The following is a 20,336-nucleotide window of genomic DNA, read 5'->3' on the forward strand; positions in this document are numbered from 1 at the left end:
GTTCGTTTCATTGCATGGCGTTGGTTGGGAAAACATCGTATCATTAGCAGACGGGGTATCATTCATGGAGTATCAATTAATTTTTTAGATCGTGTGCAGACAGATTGAATTCAATGGCTCCCAGGGCGATGTGATTTTCAATTTAAAGCGTTACAACTTCAGGTCTGAGTTTGGCCGATCTAAATTGGTCTGTCCGATGGCAGGCTGTTTCGATAGCATATCAGCCAGCTGTCCCTTCATCTGAGTTGCACTGTCGGTACAAAGCTCGTAGACCGTCGACAGATTGAATATCAAACTACCAAACGAGTGGTTGGATGACACCTGAGCCTCAAGAAGCTGACGAGACTAAAAAAAGGTCAGTCAATAATTTCAGATCCCCCTTCCAATGGGCGTATGGGATATAGGGATAAAATACCTCATCCAGTTGTCCAATGTACAGAAGACACACGGCCAGATTTTGAGCTACCAGAGCCCCATCCGTCCTGGTCCTATCCTCCCCGAGAATGCGCCATTCAGCCACTGCATCGGCAAAGCGACCATCTGACATGCTTATCAGAGGCTTCAATAAGGCAGCCTCTTTCGTCTCATTAGCGTCACCAAATATCTGGCTTGCTGCGTCTAGATCACCAATCCGCAAAAGCAAAAGTGCTTTCCTCAACTTCGTGATGTTTGACTCTGGTCCAGGTACGCGGAGGCTATCAAGTGATCTCCTGGCCGCGTCGAAATCACCCATCTCTACAAGCGCATTCACGCTCCTAACCCCTAGATCTGCCAATCGTTCTTTCCATAATTCTCGCTCAGCTTCAGTAGCTTCGGGTCTCATGATCTCCCGGCGCGCTTCCTGGCCGATCTCGTACAATCCACCAATGCTGCGGCGAGAATCACCAAAGCCTATACTTTGAAGTCTCACGGCCAATACGCGAAGCGGCCATGGAACAATATGACGAGGATCTTGGGCCTGTTCTTGTTCATGTTCTGAGTCTTTATCATCATCGACTGTAGCCGAATTAGGCTTGAGATCGATGTAATAAAATGTCGAGCTCAAATCTTCTAGGGCTTTCGATTCCTGTGCTGCGAGAACTGTATTGCCCGACAGATCTAAGCAAGCTAAGCGCGTGTAGAAAAGGGAGAAGATGATCTTTATCTCCGTCGGAGATATTAAAGACGAGGTCAAGATTGAAGCAGAAAAGTGTGCCGCAATGAGGAATCGACCCTCAGCCAGTAGCTTTTCGAGGATGCCCAGAGAAGTTGATAGAGGTTCTCCTGGGTTGAGGATAAGGAATTCGGTTCGTAGTGGCGGAGGGATATCAAGATGAGAGAGGGTATGAAAGTTGCTATGCCGGAGTAAAAAAGAGAGGTCTTTTTCTATAGTTTCTGGTAGATCATCTGGCGCAAGTGGATCTAACTCGTAGAAGGATGCCCCAGAAAAGGTGTCGTTGGCAGCAAGCATAGATTTGTGTTTGATAGGCGAGGTGGGTGTTTCGGGGAGAGCGAGAGGGCTGAATCATGTAAGAGAAAAGATATAGCGGTGGAGGGCAAGGTACAATGCTCACTCATCTAATGCATCTAGAGGACCTCTTGTCGAGCTGCGGGGCCGAGAAGCTGCATACATAAGGCAATCAGTAAGGGACAGTCGAAGTGTGAAGGGAACAAAGAAAGCACTTACACCTAGAGATATTTCGAATGTGCTTCTCTGGTAGTGAATCCATCTCTACAACCTTTGAAGTATTTCTGAGATCAATTTGTATGAAAAGCAGAGTAACGTTGGAAGTATTACAATGGATGTCGAAGCAAAACAACCGATAAGCTATCGGATTCTGCCAGGGCGGTGGATGCCGGATCTGGCGACTTGGCCGCCATCTGGCGTTGCCGAATGCAACAAGCTGTCAGCTATACGGTCCCTACTCTTTTCTTTTCTCTTTTTTTTTATGATCTTCGCTCCGATCTATTATCACTCCTTACTTTATTAATTGAATTGTGGGGTTTCAAAATGGGCGCGGCCAAGAACAAGTACTCGGTCATTCTTCCCACTTACAATGAGCGGAGGAACCTCCCTATCATCATCTGGCTGATCCAGAGGACCTTTAACGAGGAGTATGCGCTTATCCTGGTATAGCTCAAGAGTACTGGGGCTAACATCAGTTTTTTTAATTATAGGAAGCTGGATTGGGAGGTTATTATCGTTGACGACGGATCCCCTGACGGTACCCTCGAGATCGCCAAGCAGCTCCAGAAGCTCTATGGCCCCGAACACATCATCCTCAAGCCTCGCCAGGGCAAGCTCGGTCTGGGTACAGCTTACGTCCACGGCTTGAAATATACCACCGGTAACTATGTTATCATCATGGACGCCGATTTCAGCCACCACCCCAAGTTCATCCCTGAGATGATCCGAATTCAAGAAGAGACCGACGCCGACATTGTGACCGGAACCCGATATGCGAGCCGTGGAGATATCAAGGGTGGCGTTTACGGCTGGGACTTGTTCCGCAAGTTCACTTCGCGCACTGCCAACCTCATCGCGGACGTCATGCTGATGCCCGGTGTGAGTGACTTGACTGGTAGCTTCCGGTTGTACAAGAAGGCAGTGCTGGAGAAAGTTATCCTCAAGACCGAGAGCAAGGGCTACAGCTTCCAGATGGAGATGATGGTCCGTGCTAAGGCAATGGGTTACAAGGTGTCTGAGTGTCCGATTACCTTCGTTGACCGTCTGTACGGCGAGAGCAAGCTGGGTGGATCAGAGATTGTCGAGTACCTCAAGGGCGTGGTGAGCTTGTGGGTGAAGGTCTAAACCGGGCCTTGCCATTGAGACTTTGGTGCCCCAATGCTACGATTCATCTTTGCCTCAAGTCCAGCATGGTATCATGTCTGGACTTGCCTACTGCCCGTGCTGTGATATACCCCTTTCTGACCTCCGTTATTCCGAATCCGTGCACTTTTGGGTGGTGTTTGAATGACCTGTTTATTGTCGATATCAATTCAACGTTCTCTTGTCTTCTGGATTTCATATTTTAATGCTTCAATATCGTCAACCTCCAGCGCTCAGAGGGTCTGGAGGTATCGTAGAACTCGATCAATGAGCTCCTGCTGACCTTTGTCATGAACATTGTGGCTGGCTCCAGGAATGACCGCGCTGTTTTCCGCATCCCACTTGGCGCCTCCCGCTTCGGTGGCCTGCTGCCATCTCTGCAACAGCTTTTCCTTATCCACCCAATGCGGGCAATATTCATCTTCACCAGAATACAATACCAATAGCTTTGATTTGATCATCCCCTGGGTGCCCACCATCCCGAATGTCTTTTGCAAACGCTCATCACTCAAGTCGGAGCTGAAGAGATCGTCATCAGATGGGTCGTCCGGGCTCTGAGGGCTGACCAGACTCAAGAATCTCCGGGCACTGAGAGGCGTATCGGACGGATAAGAAAGCTTCGCAGTCAGGTTCATTGGGAGAATTGTGTCCTTTTTCTCTGCTGTGTATGGTTGCTCCTTAGCAAAGCCCACAAGCTGGTCGTAGACCTTTCTAAGCTCCTCGGGCTGCTCAGAGGAATTGATAATAGCCTGCAGACCCTCTCTATCAGAGGCAGGCGCTTGCATAATAGCACCATCGAGCTCAGGGCGGACCATGTGCTGAAGGCCATGATCAAACTCCTTGTGCGGCACGGGGTTCGGCGAATAAAGGTAGTGAAGCACATCCTGGCTTCCGGTCGAATGACCCATGATCGCAATCTTTGGGGCTTTTGTCAGTGCGCCGGGTTGGCGTGACGCCTTAAGATCGCGAATAAATCGCACACATTGCCCAAGTTCTTCTACATCGCGATCAAGGCTTCCGACTCCCCATCCAGCATAGGAGGACGAGAGTAGGACAGAAAAGACCGACCATTCGGTGTTTTCCAGAGCTTTGGCTAGCTTGGACACATAGGGAACAGTACCGAATCCATCTGTCAGCCCGCCCACGAAGATAAGGCTGTTTGTCTTGTTGATCCCCTCTGCTGGTGGGGTGAACTCAAAGGCCACAAGTCTGGGAGCCTGCGTGTGTCAGTTAGCTTGGCATGAAGAATGAATAGCGTAGTATATACATATTCGTGGAGGACGCCGTTATGCGACTCCCCGCGACCAGTGTGTGAAGACATGATAAAAGTGTGGTGGTTGACAAGGTCAAGAATGAAGGTGGAAGATCAGCAGTTGACGTATCCGATTTGCAGGTGGGGTCGGCCATATTTGCCCTACATTGGTCCTTTTGGTGTCATGAATTTGAGCATTTTGTTTATATTTTCGATTAGATTATGCCGATTTCAATTGCTCTGACATACACGGAGTACTCCGTACAGCGGCACATACTACACGTTTTGGGCTTAGCCTTCACATTTGGTCGCCAAGGGTATAAGATGTACCTCGTATTCAAACCCCCTGTGCCCATCAAGCTCTGAGATTCCATTCATTTTTCTACCATGAGGCCGACCGCAAAAATATTCTTCTCTACAAGAAGCACACAGCAAACTACAAAATGTCGATATATCGGAACTATAAGCTCGCGGTTCGATCAAACAATGCGGCTCTCGGACGGGAGGACCCTAGGCTATGCCGAATATGGCTGTGAAACGGGGTATCCGCTAATGTTCATGCATGGCTATCCCCAATGTCGTCTTGAGGCCTCTCCCCTAGACCATATCTTTCGCCAGCTTGGAATTCGTGTGATTGCCCCGGAGCGCCCAGGTTTCGGTCTTTCCACAGTCCAACCCAACCGGCGTATCATGGACTGGCCCGCCGATGTCCAAACACTGGCTCACCACCTCAGCCTCTCTCGTTTTGCAATCATGGGCGGCTCTGGTGGCGGACCCTATGCATTAGCGTGCGCGCGGGCGCTTCCTCAAGAAATGATGTCCGCGGTCGGTGTATTTGCCGGAGCGGGCGACTGGAGGGCTGGGGCTCATCATATGCCTTGGATCTATCGTGCGTCAATGCTAGCGGCAAAACACTGGCCAGCTGGACTACGAGGTTCGTTGAACTTTTTGGTGTGGATGCTTAGGAATGGGCTGAATACAAAAATGGCAACTCGGAGAGTCAATGAATACCTACTAAAGGACCAGGATCAACATGAGGAATCGGTTGGGGAACGACGAGCTCAATTGCTGCGCGTGTTATTTGAGCCGTTTGCGCAGGGTGCTGGCCCCGCTGCATACGAGGCGAAGCTATTGTCACAAGACTGGGGGATTGAGTTCGGCGACATTACTTACAACAACCTTCACATCTGGCATGCAGAGAAAGATTGGAATTCGCCGTTGCCCATGACAGAATACTACGTGAAGCTTCTTTCTAACGGTCCATCCTTCAAAGTGTTCGAAGGCGATACACACTTCACGATGCATAGACATCTGGACGAGGTTCTCTCTAAGCTGATTCCTGAGAACTCATAGCATGACAGCGAGAATCTAGCTGGGCCATTGCTTGGGGACAAGGAGCATCAGTTATTCTAATTCTCTGTTGAAATTATACCAGTACAACATATGTTGACTCCACTCAATCATTTATCGATATATCGCATTTTTCTCGTAGATCTATGGGAGATAGTCATGAGGAAGCATCCTGAGCACAGTCTCTATTGCAAGACAGAGTAACATATAATTATGGCGATCAGATTACGCAGCGATGTCACTTCATTATCATTAAACTGTGGATATATCAATTTCGGGACTGGGTTACCGTTGTCTATACACTCAGTCCACAAAGACACAAAAGACATCAAAGCCATAAACCTCCAAGACTGGTGTGTAGCATATGAGGTCATCAAGTGTCTGCGTTAGGAAGGTGGTATGTGCATTGTTGGACACACTACCCCAGGTGATCTAGAGATAGAGTTGTAGTGCAGGTCTTTGGGGAATCGTGGTACGGCATACTCAAGGGGCTAGTGTCACACCAGGAAGGGATTTTGGTCAAGTAGACTGGTGAGTTTTGATCTTAGGTGACCTCATAACAAACAGCTGAAGTATTTTGATAGATTTGAAGCCACCGAAAAATGCAAGACTAATCCTAAATTATACATGGAAATTCGTTTTCACAAATCAAGCCTCTGGAAATCTCAAAACAGACATCCAAACAGGATATCTGAGAAGACCATTGAGAAGACCGCTAGAAAGACCATCGAGAAAAACTAAAGATACACCACACTATCGCATAAGTGGTCAACTAATTTTTATTCATCTCCTTAGTAAAATGAGGACGAAGTGAGAGTTGATCGAGATGAATGTTTGTCTATTGGTGCCTGAAATATAAGGTAATAGTACTAGCCGTGTTGGGGCTAGCGTCACCGCCCTTGACCTTCGTGTATTGCTGAAGCTTCTCTATTTCCAAAATCAAATAGCGGACGTCTCAATACACAAGATCACAGCTACTTTGCTCAGTAAAAAGCCTTACTGAGCTTTCAACAAATTGACACGCTTTGCACATCCACACTGCTGTTGTCATTGGCTGTCGTTGATAACGCCAACTATCTAAGCAACATGCCTTCCGGCCGAAGGTCTGGACGCTTCAAAGGCCCCAGGGCCGTTTATGTTGATGATCCATTCAAGGTAGCTGGGATCAGTGATGATGAGGACTCCACCAAGCAGGGAAGTCTTGCCAAGGGGAAAAAGAAGCGCGCCCAAACAGAAGATTCAGCTTCAGATAATGAATTTGTCGCTGGCTCAGGCGAAGAAGCCGAAGAGGGAATTGATGAAGAAGATGACCCCGAAGATGATCCAGAAGTGGAACCAGAAGATGAACTAGGATCAGAAGCTGATGCCTCTGATCCCGAGGAAATGGAGATTGACGGCATCAAGAATACTCCTAGGAAAGATCGTCCAGGGCGTTCAATGTCGTACCAATACGATCTGAACTTCAAGAAGCGAAGAGCCGATGGCACAGTTGTGCCATCAGATGAAGAGACACACATTCGTGGCATCATCGAGCCCAGAGATCACTTGTCCAAAGGCGTCTATTACAATCTCACCTTCGGTTCCGACGATCGAGACCTGATGCCAGCCGTCCACTTCCGAATGCGATGGAACAAGGGTGTGGATGCGGTCTTTCCATCTCGTTACACCTTGGAGGATACGGAGAAGAAGCCCGAATATCTGTACGGGCCCACATTTGGGGTCCATCCAGATGATGTTATGAAAGAAAGCAACCGCGGATGGGACTGGTACTACGAACAGGACACTGGTGAGAGGTTCCGGAAAAGACAGCGCATTGAGACGATGGAAGAGTCACTGGCGTACCAAAATTATCTCCCTCAACCAGATTCACGAAAGCATGGCATTTTACTGGGTCCGCATGATAATCAACAAATCTTCGAGCTGGGCTATCATGAGTCTTTTGACTTTGGAAAAGCCTGGGAGATCCCAAGATCCAAAGCGGACCAGTCAAAAAACGGGACCAAAAGGGTCCGGGAAGGTTGGATGTTAAATATCGGGCAAAAGGCACATTGCATGGCCTGGGCTCCAAACCAGAATGGTCTGAGCCAGTATCTTGCTGTGGCCGCGCCGATTACAGAAGACCAGAAAAACCTGTACAGATCAGAAGAAAGTGAGCCCATCTCATCGTTTCAACCCTCGGAGCCTTTCCCTAGCGCTCTGCAGATTTGGGAGTTCAAAGGCAGACCGAGTGAGACGCCTACAATGACCCTCGATATGGACTCCAAACCCCGGCTTCGACAAGTCTTGTGTGCTGACTGGGGGGATCTGAGACGCATGGTATGGTGTACTTTACCCCAGACCGAACGAGCGGAGGACGAAGAAGAAAGAAAAGTATCCATTGGTCTACTCGCAACAGTCTGGGGCGATGGAAAGGTCAGAGTTCTGGATATCAAAACAGGTAGAGGGTCACAAGAAACAGAATTTCGTGAGTGTCCCTTTTGAGAGGTTTTCACGAGCCCCGCTAATGTGCAAGATATAGTCAAAATCGAATCACCCGCATTTGAGGCAAGACCGCCATCAACAGTCTGCACATGTGTCACATGGCTATCCCCTAGTGATCTTGCAGTGGGCTGCGGTAATGGCTTTGTGGCTATCTGGAATATCGAGCCTTCTGCATCTGAACCACTACCTTATTTCTATCACCCAATCCACGCCACCTATATACTGAATATCACATCGGCATACCCGGTCCATCCCCAACTAATCATCACTGTTTCTATGGATGGTGAAACAAGGATGTGGTCGGCCCTCGATCCGACCAGGGAAATGACCTCGACGGGCCGCATGCGAGGCGCCTCTCCCCACATCAGCTATTCCCCCATCTGCCAGTCCGTAGTTGGCGGGGATGAAAACGAATTCGCTCGCATCATTCCAATTCGACGGTTTTTCACCACCACCACCATTGCCCGGCTCAGCAGCACCGTCTCGGCCATGGCGCAATGCAGTAATTATCACCCCTGTGCCCTGTTCGGCAGTGCCGCAGGTGAGGTCGTAGGAACGAATCCCTTCCGACGAGTTGTTTACAACAAGGAGCAGATATGGCAGCAGATATGGTTCACACACGAATGGATCCCCACCTCCAAGACGGACACTATGGGCACCAGTCGATTTTATGACGGATACCGGGCAGAGAACCAGAAGCTGGCAACATACAAACTGTATGAGACCAACCCTGTCAGTGGGATGGGGACCTCGACGATTTACGAAGAAAATACCCACGTCACAGCCCTCGGGTGGAACCCCAATCGGTCCTGTGCAGCCTGGGCCAGCGCTGCGCTGGGGTGTGGATTGGTGAGGGTGGAAGATCTTGCCGTATAGTGCCACCACGACAATCAGGATGTGTTGATGAAACAAGAGATCTGCCTAGATCGTCCTGTCGATTATGGTCATTAGGACATCATAGTTGATCTATGAAAAGAAACTAGGCGACAGTCAAATGAAATTTACTATATCAGCTGTGTCAGAGTGGACTCTTAGAGCCCCCAGCCACACCAATTGCTTACTTAATATCGCCATGGAGACCCACCACAGCATCGTGGTTGGCAGATACGCCATGTGGGTACACTTAGATTTAGCTCCACCCAATCAAAATGGAAGCCAATTAAAATCCCAGGTTATACATAGAGCACTTCCAAGGTTATCTGCATAGTTGATGCTTTTTTTCTCTTTTCTGCCATCTAGGAAACAGAGAAGGGAACGAAATTATCTATGAAAGTGAAATGGAAAAGAATATCCGAGCAGACTACTAAAAAGACTACATAAGGCCGACTATTCTTGGACAATATAAATTAAAAACAAAAAAAGCCATGGCTGGACTGCAGCTAACCCAGCCACCGTAGATCCCAGCCGCCTATTTTCTGTCCAATTAAAATGCACTTCACTGTGATAGTAGATCTTTTTGAGATGACTTTTAAACCCGACTTGCATCCTTTCCTTCTCATTCATTATCAATTCTCCTTCAATCCAAACCTCTCTCCCAACACCCATATCGCAATTGCCTTGTTTACATTTCGATCTGTTTGAAGCGTCTTTTTTTCTCTTTCAATTACCATTGCAAGCTTCAATTGCACCCCGTTATCATGCATTTCTCTTCTGCTGCACTCTTCGCCCTTTGCTCAATCAGCGTGACCCAGGCGGCACCTTTCGCCAACCCCGAGAACGAAGACCTCGCTCGCCGTGCAGCCTACTCCGTGGTCAATGCCGATGGAGACTCATCTTCCAGCTCAGTTGCACGTGAAGTCGACACTGTCTTCGAAGTCTCCACAGTCACTGCTCCTGGTGCCGAGCCGGTGGCCATCACTGTGACTGTGACTGCCACTCCTTCAAGCGCCTACTCCTCGACTCCTGTGGCTAGCTCTACTCCGTGCCTGGAGACTCCCACTCCCGGTTCTTCTTCTTTCTTCCGCCGGGGCCTGAGAGCCGCTGGTCAGCCTGCTCTCTTTGCTCGCGAGTACTCTAGCTCCTCCTCTGCCTATCCCACTGCCGCTGCCTCTGAGTCTCTCTATGCTCGTGGCTGGTACTCTGCTGCTTCTGCTACTCCTTCTGCTGCTGCCTCCCCTACCGCTTCGTCTACTGCCCTTGTGGCTCGCGGCTTCGGTGATTGGTCCTCTTCCGCTTCGGTCTCTCCTTCTTCCAGCTTGAGCGCTTCCGCTGCTGCTACTCATCTCGTCGCTCGCGGCTGGTACTCTTCTTCTGCCACTCCCTCTGCCTCAGCAACTCGCGTTGTGGCTCGTGGCTGGTACTCTTCTTCCGCCACCCCCTCTGCCTCGGTGACTCGCGTTGTGGCTCGCGACTTGCACGCTTCCCCCTCCGGTACTCCCTCTAGCTCGAGAGTCACTAATTCAGCTGCTCCTCTGGCTGCCCGCGGCCCCTACGGCTGGTTCTCTTCCGCCGCCAGTGCTTCCTCCGTCGCCACACCTTCTGCCTCCTCAGCTCTTGTGGCCCGTGGTATCCGCAGCTGGGGTCCTTCCAGTGTCTCTTCTCCGGCCTCTGGCACCTTCGCTCCGTCGGCTACTCCTGTCGTCTACTAAGAGAGACGACATGAGACAAGAAATTTAGCTTCTCTCAAAGAAGCACGAGCAAAGCTTTCCATGAACTGATGAAATGCTTTTTTTATGGCACGATATGATTGCAACAACGAAAAAGAAAAGATATTGCGAATGACTTGATTTATCCCCATTATGGTTTTGGGGATGCATATTTGACTGGCGTTTTTACTGGAAGCGATTTTGAAACTACAATTCTTCATGTGTCTTCTACTTCTTGTGGATATAGGATTGGGTTTTCGCGTTGGCTTTGGCCTACATAGACTGACTGGATTTGAATATTTGATGGGCCTCCGGATTACATAGAAAGGTTGCACGATGCACCAAGAATGAAATGAACATTTTATCACAATATTTCCGATATGTTTTAATTCTCCGATCAAGAATCTTTCATAGATATTTTCTATGTACTTAATAGGGCAGATGGATCCATAGATGGATGCATAAATAGCTTATGTAACGTGCATGGCCGCGCGGTGGTTGCCCCGAGAGACGCGCCCATAAACACCATCCCTCCGCTCACCTTCAACTTTAACATCTTGTGACCTCCAAGGGTCTTTTGTGTTTCATTATTTTTTTTTTCTTCAACAGTTTTATTGTTCTTACTTTTTTTTCTTTGTACCTGTGATTTCAACACACCTCGATTGCATGCGCAAAGGCTGGCCGAGGCTCAATATCGATAACAATGCCGGGGACAGTGGCAGACGGACCTACGGTCTCCATGTCTTGTATGTGGTACCACACTAATATATTCCTGCACGTGCTGACGATTATTCTAGTTGCCAACAATTTTTGGGGCAAAGATGATGCAGGACTTCAACCAATGTTGGACCGTGTGCATGGTTCAAAGATCACCAATGACGAATTGAAGGTTTTCTACAGCAGTACGTGACATGCATGCGGCTATGGAAACATTGAATTCTCACAACTTCATAGTTCGAGCCTCTATCGAAGATGAATACGCGCGCAAACTCCAGGCTCTCTGTCGCAAGAGCCTGGGATCAAGCGAGACAGGTTCGCTCCGAGCCTCACTCGACGTGGTTCGCGGCGAGACTGAAGCGATCGCTAAGTCACATGCAGCGATAGCGGGACAAATGAAGACCGAATTGGAGGAACCGCTTGCTGCTTTTGCGAGTGGTATTAAGGAGCGACGAAAGATCATTCAGCAGTGCATTGAGCGCTTACACAAGACCAAAATGCAACAGACACAGCTTGTCAACAAGGTGAGTAATTTGTGTGGAGCGATGGATGGCAAAATACTAAATTCTACAGACGCGTGATCGTTACGAGCAGGACTGTCTCCGCATCAAAGGATACCTCGCGCAGGGCCACATGGTCATGGGCCAGGAAGAGCGCAAGAATAAGGCCAAGCTGGAGAAGACCCAGATCCAACTGGCATCAAATAGCCAGGAATACGAAGCGGCCGTCAAACAACTCGAGGAGACAACTGGACGCTGGAATAAGGAATGGAAGTCAGCATGCGACAAATTTCAAGATTTGGAAGAGGAGCGTCTGGACTTCACAAAGAGCAGTTTGTGGACTTACGCGAATATTGCTTCAACTGTTTGTGTCAGCGACGATGCCGTATGTTTATTCTGCCCGGGCTTAACTTGCGATGCTAATTCGACATATAGTCATGTGAGAAAGTCCGTCTCTCTTTGGAGAACTGCGAAGTGGAGAAGGATATTATTGCTTTTATCAGGGACCGAGGAACTGGCCAGGAAATCCCGGATCCTCCCCGATTTATCAACTTTTGCAAGGATGAGGACTCAAGCTCTGAGATAGATGAAGCTGAAGGCTACTCGGTAGCCCAGTTTCAGCGCACCATGAATCCTGCATTCCGCACATCTTCTCCTCAACCCTCAACATTCGACTCACACCATGACCCACAGTCAGAGCTCGCGGCTCAAATGGGACATCCTGCTCCTCCTGCAGTTAGCAACGCACCGCCACCTCAGCAACAGCAACCGCCACTCTCACAGCAGCCATTTATGCAACCGCAGCCTCTCATGCAACAACAACCTCCACCCTTGCAACAGCAGCCATTTATGCAGCAGCAGCCTCTCATGCAACCGCAGCCTCTCATGCAACAGCAACCGCCACCCTTACAGCAGCAGCCATTTATGCAACAGCAGCCTCTCCTGCAACATCAACCGCCGCTACAACCACAACCTCAGCAACCCGCGCCTCTAGACTTCCGCCGTGGCGGTGCGCCGCCTCCGAACTATGACCCCGAACAGCATGGGGAGATTAGTGCTGTTCCCCACAACGCATATCCCACAGATGGGATGACCATGTTCTGTCGTGCCGGGCCACCCTCAGAGCGAAGCTCGGCGACCAGCGCGTATCGCCCATCTAGCCGTGACTCTCAGAGCGAAGTTTCGAACCCAACCTCTATTTCTAGTGTCGAGGAAACACCTACGAAGAAGTCTGTAGTGAGGCCAACCACCACTGCGCCAATGCCAATTTCAGGAGATGACAAATCACCGAAAAAGAAGAGCGCTTTCTTCAGCAACAGCCCCTTCCGTCGCAAGAGTCGCCATGATAAAGAAAGGCCTATCATTTCTACACAACAGGTCACCTCTCCACAGGCGGTTGTCTCACCCCACCCCGTGTCTCGTGGTGGCTGGGACTCGCCGACAAAGCAAATTAGTCCGACGAAGCAAATGAGCCCTCCTAAGCAAGTGAGCCCGCCGAAACCAGTCGTCAGTCCACCTAAGCAAATAAGCCCGCCCAAACCAGTGAGCCCTCCCAAACAAGTCAGCCCGCCCAAGCAAGTTAGTCCACCCAAGCAGGCTAGCCCAGCCAAGCAAGTCAGCCCAGTCAGGCCTCCAGCTGGCCCCCCAGCTCGTGTTTCTGGCAGCCCGGAGCCTGTTGATCCTCGAGCCAACTTCCAGCTCAATGTCGGGAACAATGTCTTTGATGTTGCATCCCCTGAAAAGAGCTCACCCAACAAAGGATCACAGTCAAACCAGGCGCCTGACGATGACTTGGACCCTATCGCGCGGGCTCTGGCGGACCTCAAGACAAGCGGGAAGCAATCAGCCACTCGGGTCTCGGCAGATAGATACCATGGCATCTCTACGCCTACTCCGTCGGCACATTCTTCCACTTACGGTGGGAGCAATCCTAGCGTTGCTGCTCCGCCACCTGCATACAATGATCCCGCAGCCAAGCGACTCGGCGCACCCCAGCCGGCCTTCACGGCAAAGCAAATGCACAAGACAACTCAGAAGTATACTGGTCAAACTCAGAGCATGCTTCGAGGACAAAACAGCAGCATGGGGTCTAGACATAGCGCTCAAACTCAAGAAGCCCCTCGTGCTAGATCCCCAGCACCAGCACCGAGACGCAGCGTCAGCCCTCAGCCTCAGGTTGCTTCTCCCCGTGTGGATACTCGGATGAGCCAGAACAGTGGCAGGGGCCCGAGCCCTAGTCCGAGTAGCTACCAGTCTAACAGCATGCGAAGTCAATACAGCCAATCGCCCACTCCCCGTCGTACTCAAGATCCACCCTACTCTCCAAACGATTTTGCTCGGAGGGCGTCGCCCGCTATGAGTCACCGTGCTGTATCGCCACAGCCCCAGTTCAGGCAGCAAGCTCGTCCTTCTAGTTCCGGTGGTATGGAGCTGCAATTGTCTGGAAGCCATGATATGTACGGCTCCAGCAGTCCCGGCGGATATGCCAGCTCGGCTCGAGGAAGCAGCCGCCCCTCATCGACTTACGGTGACGGTCCGCCTATTGGCCGATCCCGGAGCCGTACTATGGCTGTTGCAGAGCCTGGACGCAAATTCAGCCGTGATGGCCGTCCAATCTTGCACTTTGGTAAGCATTTGTCTCTCTTCTTGACCATGATTTTGCTAGTATCTAACTTGATTTCAATCTCACAGCTCGTGCCATGTACACCTACAATGCCGCCATCCCCGAAGAGCTCAGCTTTGGCAAGGGCGATGTCCTTGCCGTTATCCGCCTGCAGGATGACGGGTGGTGGGAAGCCGAAGTCACCAATGCCCGCGGCCACCCTGGTCTCGTGCCAAGCAACTACCTGCAAATCATCTAATACCCCATCGATATCACGACCCGCCACGACCCTAGCAACCTTCATCCTGACGATGATTCTCTTCTTCATGTTCTCACGTAGATACCATGCCTTTCGTCGACTTTCTTTGCACATTGACGATTTCGTTCTAACTCTACTTCTATTTTTCTATCATTCTCAACATGGCACTGCAGTCCTGTCTTTACATCATCGAACAGCCTGTTTAATCTCATTATTCTGTTCTTGCGGATGTTCTTGGAAACTTTAGCGTGTGTGTTCTGGGGATATTTTTATCGTGTGATTCGTGTGAATTTGTTGGAATATTGTTTTTTTATTTTTTTTTTCGCCTTTCTCCTTCTCTCAACAGAGATCTCTTCGAACGAAATTGTATGATGAGCAATCTCGGGCCATGAAGACCTTAACTTACTGGTCTTTCCGTTTTCTTATTCCCCTTCTTTGTTTGTCTATCATTTGCTTTGGTTTATCTTTGGACACTTATTCATTGTTATGCAGGATACGACGTGTTGGTCTTATTGATGCTCTCCTTTCTCCAAACAATCCATGATATATGTAAGCAGTAGACAAATTACGGTAGCAATAGCCTAAATTGAATTGAAGACAGTTAAATTTGTATTGATGTCAGTGCATTTTAGAGTATCATAGCCACTTTCGGGGCATGGTGATTCCTTAAGCCACAATCAGCACAAATATATCTCCTCTCACAACAGTCATAAAATACGATATAAGATTGGCCCGAGACTTTTGATAATCTCATATTGCCTGGAGATCAATTTGCTGGGTCATCTGTTGAGATTCTAATGTCTAAAGACATTGTTAGTATAAGCTAGCCAATAGGTTAGTAGATATCAAATCACGTACTTCACACCATCTCCTTACGCTTTTTGGTACTGAGTCATCTTTCCATGGGTCGTTCTCAACTTGTCGTCCTTCAACAAGGTATTTCGATGCCCTAGGCGTAACTCACTATACGCTACTGGGCTAACTTACTATTGATTTCTGGGTTATCGTGCCAAGCGCACCTTAGCGTCCGGGGCATCCACTCAGGGCCACTCCGCATGGGGTTCCCGTTTCGCAAGTCCGTCGGAGCTCCACCATCTGGGCCATGTCCCAGGTGCTTACACTTTACTTTCCTCAAACCTCTTTGCTTCTGGTCTCTACGCAAGCACGCCTTGTAAGCCATGGCCAACGATGCTACGCCTTCCAAACACTCTGAGCTCGACACAAATGATGCATCGATCGTGATACCATCAAGCGTGGGCGACAGTCATCTGTTGACAGGCAAGAAGTTATCCATCGCGTTTGGAGCAATGCTACTGGCCCTATTGTGTACGCTCATTAAATCCGATGTTCGAGTCCGCGACTGAATAATGTAGTAATTGCGCTGGACCAGACTATTCTATCAACTGCTCTACCACGCATCGCCTCAGACTTCAATGCGGTTAGTTATGTAGGAAAGGCTGATTTTCGCTGACTTACGTACAACCCTCGATAGTTCTCCCAACAAGGATGGGTCGCCGCCTCGTTCGTTCTCACGCAGACTACCTTCATCCTCTTCTTCTCCCAAGTGCTTCGCCTCTATCCAGCCAAATATGTGCTTATAGCATCTGTGGTTATTTTTGAGATTGGTTCTGCCTTGTGTGGTGCCGCCCAGGATGTCAATACACTTATCGGCGGACGGGCGCTCTCTGGTGTCGGCGCTGCCGGCATTCTCACTGGTATTCTCCAAGTGATGGCTCAGGCCACCCGGTTAGAGGATCGACCCACGCTGTTCAGCCTCTTTGAATCGGTATTCGCGTTGTATGTTGCGGCGTCTGTGGACCTGATATGTAGACTGCTAATTTTATTTTAGTGCTTCGATCATTGGGTAAGACATCTTTCTCCGTTCGCTGTGCAGTTGGGCTAATATCATCAGACCTCTTCTAGGCGGCGCTCTCACGGACCACGCCAGCTGGCGGTGGTGCTTCTATATCAACTTACCCATAGTATGTCAGCCACAATCGCTGTTTTCCACTTGCTAAATCCTCCCAGGGTGGCGTATCTATTGTAGCGATTGTTTGGCTCCTCGACGCTCCACCACCGCTCGGATCCGAAGACTATGATCACTCTTTTAAGTCCATGTTTTGGCGCACGGCTGCCTTGGACTGGATTGGCACTATATTTAGTCTGGGCGCTATCACAAGTCTTGTTCTAGGCCTCCAATGGGGCGGAAATGAGAAGGCATGGGACAGTGCAGAAGTCATCGTCGTATGTATTCCGAGTGTAATTTGTAATAGACCCGCTGATTGACTCGTACTAGTGCCTCGTCCTTGCACTCGTTCTAACATTTGTATTCATCTTTTGGGAGCGCTATATGGGAGACCGCGCTATGGTTCCGTTGGAAATCTTCAAGTCTCTCTCCATTTACTCGATCTGCTCCTTCGCGATCTTCAACCGCTTTATCTACCTGATCTTCACATACGTGCGTTTCGTCCCTATCACGCCTGTTGGGCAGCCACTAACATCCCTTTATAGTATATTCGTGCGTGGTGTACTAGCTTCACCGACCCCGAACGTCGTTCGCTGACCATAGTATACAGCCATCTATTACCAGGCAGGGCGTCACCATTCTGCGACGAAAAGTGGTGTAGACTTGCTCCCGCTCATGCTCTCCGTTGTCATATCGATTGTGGTGTCTGGACAACTCGTCGGTATGTGTTATATTTTCCGTTAGTACCAAATGACTAAGAAACTGTATGGATAGGTCGCTACGGCCGCTACTGGCCATACTTGGTTGGCGGACCTGTGTTTGGCGCCGTCGGTGCTGGACTAATGTACACTGTGACCGCATTGCCCTCAAACGCAGCTGTGATCGGCTACCAGATCCTCGTCGGCGTAAGCACTTTCTCGTATATTTCATATAATCTTTCTAATACGAGCCCTATAACAGATCTGTATCGGCACAACTCTACAGAACATCCTGTTTGCCATGCAGGCTGAGTTCGACGACACCCCAAAGCTAATCAGTCAGGCAACCGGTATGGTGAACTTCTGCCAGGTACGTGTATCACGCTTATATCTCGCGCCCGCTGCTCATAATTTATCCCTATCTTATAGTTCCTCGGTGGTACAATCGGCCTCGCCATCGCCGAGACCACCTTCTCATCCGAACTCCTGCTCAATTTGCGAACGTATGCGCCAGACGCGCCTTTCGAGACGATACTACAATCGCCGCTGTCGATTTACAGCGCAGCCGTCCCAGACGCACTAGTCCCCAACGTCGTACGCGCCTATGTGTGAGTCTGTTTGCCCTCGTCGCCGTGGATAATGACCTAATGCGCGCCTGTAGCAAGTCCCTCTCGATCGTCTACATCATTGGCGTCCCAGCGAATGTTCTCTCGCTGGTATTCGCATTCTGCATTTCGAATATCAACATCAAGAAGAAGCCGGAAACGGAGATAGAGAATAATGCACCGCGTGGTGACGATGTGGCTAGCGGAGAGCAGCCAGTGACCTCTGATGGGCAGCCACCTATGACGGAGAAAATGAGCTCACCCCAGCCCGCCTAAGAGGCTTAGGCTCTATTCTGTGCAGCATGTGTTTCAATGAGCACTAGCCCGGAAGAAAACGGACGACTGGATGTCCTTATGGTACATCTATATATATAGGAGGATCGAAGTACGGCTCTTATAACGAGTTGCTACCAGAGGTACCCAACGCAAAGAAGTTGCCAGACTCAATGAACTTGACCCTTAGAAGCTGGGTTGTTTGGGTTGACTCCTTCACTCTAGCTATTTGATACGCAAAGTTTCTTTCAAATCAAAATTGAGTTTATGTGGCATCGTTCTGAATTCTCGAGTTAGGGTGTGTGTTGAGGTTTGACGATATACACTGAGGATATGTATATTGCTATGGTTAAATGAGCATTATCTTTGGCATTGCGCAGTGAGAAAGAGGGAAGGAAATATGCGAAAGACACATATTCTGGATATTTTCAAGATATTTTCATCTCATTTTACAGAGAGCAGAAAATGGATTATCTTAGTGTTAATGCATTTTCTATAGTTATATCCTCTCTCGTGCCGCACTATTACCAACTGGCGTATAACTTTCAATTTTTTATAGAGAACATTGGAGCGCTCGATACTATTTATTTAATAAATATATCTGTCACTTGCGGGCTTGTGACTAATTATTTCATATAGGGCTGCCCAGCTCTGGAGTGCTCTCTTTACCCCTTTCCATTGTCCGAGTACAGCAAGGAGTCTCGTGATCTTACCGCCTTGACGAAACCTGGGGCAATCCTCAAGTGACTTCAATGTTTACTTGCTTCTCCTTCTCCCCAGCTACAAGCCAACATGTTATCATGTCTCGCCCGACCGCGCATAGGGCGCGTGGCCACCTCAATCGTACGGACACATACTAAACGCCCCTTCTCAATGAAGAGCTTCTATTCAAATTCAAAAATCTACATTGCGACTGCCGGTTTGGTCAGCACGCCCGGCCTGTGGTGGTTGACCGCTACAAAGGATGATGTGCCCCGCCTCGAGAGTCCACCGGCGGAGCACATGGCCCCTGAGCCGGGCCCCTCCAAAGAGGATGTGACACATATACTATCGAAAGAAGCATACTCCTTCCAAGTCAGAGATATTTCGGGCGTCAAAAGATACGATGGTGTTCAATTGGCGTCCAATAGCCCGTGCGAGGACCGGTTTATCCATGGCAAACTTTCCTCACCGTGGAATGAGAATGATCAATGGATGTCCTGGGCTGTCTTTGATGGACATTCAGGCTGGCAGACAGCGGAACTATTGACGAAGCAACTTCTGCCTTTCGTGCGACGCAGATTGTCCGAAACTCAACCACCTTCAAACGAACCGGTGCCAAATGAGTCGGTCCAGCGCGCTATCATGAAAGGATTCGTGGACCTTGATGACTCCATCATCAAGACTGCAGAGGACACATCTAACAGCAAAGAATCCTTTCAAGACAAGGTTAAGAAACTGACTCCTGCTTATGCTGGTTCATGTGCTTTGTTATCGCTGTACGATCCTATCACAAGCACGCTGCACGTTGCGTGTACTGGTGACTCAAGAGCGGTCCTGGGACAAAAAGGGTCAGACGGAAAGTGGGAAGCAATTCCCTTGTCAGTAGACCAAACTGGCAGCAACGAAGAAGAGACAACCCGCATTTCTAAGGAGCACCCTGGCGAGGAAAATATAGCCAAAAATGGACGGGTGCTTGGACTCATGGTTTCACGAGCGTTTGGTGACAGTCTGTGGAAGTGGCCTCTGGATTTCCAGAAGGAAATGAAGCGGAAATTCAATGGCCCAGCTCCCCTAACGCCACGGTACGATGTTCGCACGCCCCCATATTTGACTGCCGAGCCGGTCGTGACAAGCACTAAGATTGATCCTACTAAACCATCGTTCTTGATTCTCGCAACGGACGGGCTATGGGATTATCTGTCCAATAAACAGGGTGTCGACTTGGTAGGGAACTGGTTGGAACCACAAGGGACCGGGGAGAGAAAAAGAGCGAACCAGAGCCAACAGATCGACAATTTGACTATGGCAGATTCTGGGACGATGTGGACTGGAAGTTTGTGGAGGAGAGAACAACAACCCAAGATGATAATGCTGCAGTTCATCTGACGCGCAACTCCCTTGGTGGAAACCACCATGAGTTGATAGCAGGCCGGCTTGCCTTTGACCCTCCTTTCTCTCGACGGGTACGGGATGATATCACCGTGCAAGTTGTTTTCTTTAATGCCGAGAAGTAAATATCGACTTCCTGGTTGGGCTG

General features: G+C 49.4%; 9 protein-coding genes across 9 annotated transcripts; 7 read left to right on the forward strand and 2 right to left on the reverse strand.

Moving 5' to 3' along the window:
• Positions 1-150: 150 nt before the first annotated feature.
• Positions 151-1,709, reverse strand: N7517_000579 (uncharacterized protein; the record flags this gene model as incomplete). Its single annotated transcript, XM_056718309.1, has 4 exons — positions 151-345; positions 416-1,499; positions 1,554-1,602; positions 1,667-1,709. The coding sequence occupies 4 exons, from the start codon at positions 1,707-1,709 to the stop codon at positions 151-153; spliced, it is 1,371 nt and encodes a 456-aa protein (XP_056582444.1).
• A 281-nt stretch (positions 1,710-1,990) lies between these two features.
• On the forward strand, positions 1,991-2,791 carry N7517_000580 (dolichyl-phosphate beta-D-mannosyltransferase; the record flags this gene model as incomplete). The annotated part of the gene is made up of 2 exons (XM_056718310.1): positions 1,991-2,094; positions 2,158-2,791. The coding sequence occupies 2 exons, from the start codon at positions 1,991-1,993 to the stop codon at positions 2,789-2,791; spliced, it is 738 nt and encodes a 245-aa protein (XP_056582445.1).
• Positions 2,792-3,042: 251 nt separating this feature from the next.
• Positions 3,043-4,130, reverse strand: N7517_000581 (uncharacterized protein; the record flags this gene model as incomplete). Its single annotated transcript, XM_056718311.1, has 2 exons — positions 3,043-4,026; positions 4,077-4,130. 2 exons carry the CDS (start codon positions 4,128-4,130, stop codon positions 3,043-3,045), a joined length of 1,038 nt encoding a protein of 345 aa, XP_056582446.1.
• Positions 4,131-4,547: 417 nt separating this feature from the next.
• N7517_000582 (alpha/beta hydrolase) lies at positions 4,548-5,414 on the forward strand (the record flags this gene model as incomplete). The annotated part of the gene is made up of 1 exon (XM_056718312.1): positions 4,548-5,414. One exon carries the CDS (start codon positions 4,548-4,550, stop codon positions 5,412-5,414), a length of 867 nt encoding a protein of 288 aa, XP_056582447.1.
• A 1,083-nt stretch (positions 5,415-6,497) lies between these two features.
• On the forward strand, positions 6,498-8,768 carry N7517_000583 (transcription factor TFIIIC subunit TFC6; the record flags this gene model as incomplete). The annotated part of the gene is made up of 2 exons (XM_056718313.1): positions 6,498-7,875; positions 7,930-8,768. The coding sequence occupies 2 exons, from the start codon at positions 6,498-6,500 to the stop codon at positions 8,766-8,768; spliced, it is 2,217 nt and encodes a 738-aa protein (XP_056582448.1).
• Positions 8,769-9,529: 761 nt separating this feature from the next.
• N7517_000584 (uncharacterized protein) lies at positions 9,530-10,480 on the forward strand (the record flags this gene model as incomplete). Its single annotated transcript, XM_056718314.1, has 1 exon — positions 9,530-10,480. The coding sequence occupies one exon, from the start codon at positions 9,530-9,532 to the stop codon at positions 10,478-10,480; it is 951 nt and encodes a 316-aa protein (XP_056582449.1).
• Positions 10,481-11,180: 700 nt separating this feature from the next.
• Positions 11,181-14,555, forward strand: N7517_000585 (formin-binding protein HOF1; the record flags this gene model as incomplete). Its single annotated transcript, XM_056718315.1, has 6 exons — positions 11,181-11,223; positions 11,275-11,379; positions 11,432-11,718; positions 11,768-12,079; positions 12,130-14,320; positions 14,386-14,555. The coding sequence occupies 6 exons, from the start codon at positions 11,181-11,183 to the stop codon at positions 14,553-14,555; spliced, it is 3,108 nt and encodes a 1,035-aa protein (XP_056582450.1).
• A 1,178-nt stretch (positions 14,556-15,733) lies between these two features.
• N7517_000586 (MDR family MFS transporter) lies at positions 15,734-18,100 on the forward strand (the record flags this gene model as incomplete). Its single annotated transcript, XM_056718316.1, has 13 exons — positions 15,734-15,881; positions 15,929-15,993; positions 16,048-16,352; positions 16,405-16,419; positions 16,468-16,537; positions 16,584-16,799; positions 16,852-17,013; positions 17,067-17,073; positions 17,132-17,242; positions 17,296-17,426; positions 17,482-17,589; positions 17,649-17,827; positions 17,881-18,100. 13 exons carry the CDS (start codon positions 15,734-15,736, stop codon positions 18,098-18,100), a joined length of 1,737 nt encoding a protein of 578 aa, XP_056582451.1.
• An 870-nt stretch (positions 18,101-18,970) lies between these two features.
• On the forward strand, positions 18,971-20,313 carry N7517_000587 (PP2C family serine/threonine-protein phosphatase; the record flags this gene model as incomplete). The annotated part of the gene is given in 2 exon segments (XM_056718317.1): positions 18,971-20,034; positions 20,049-20,313. 2 exon segments carry the CDS (start codon positions 18,971-18,973, stop codon positions 20,311-20,313), a joined length of 1,329 nt encoding a protein of 442 aa, XP_056582452.1.
• Positions 20,314-20,336: the final 23 nt, after the last annotated feature.

This window comes from Penicillium concentricum (genome assembly GCF_028827145.1).
Source record: "Penicillium concentricum strain IBT 3081 chromosome Unknown utg000001l_segment0_segment0, whole genome shotgun sequence".
NCBI lineage: Eukaryota > Fungi > Ascomycota > Eurotiomycetes > Eurotiales > Aspergillaceae > Penicillium > Penicillium concentricum.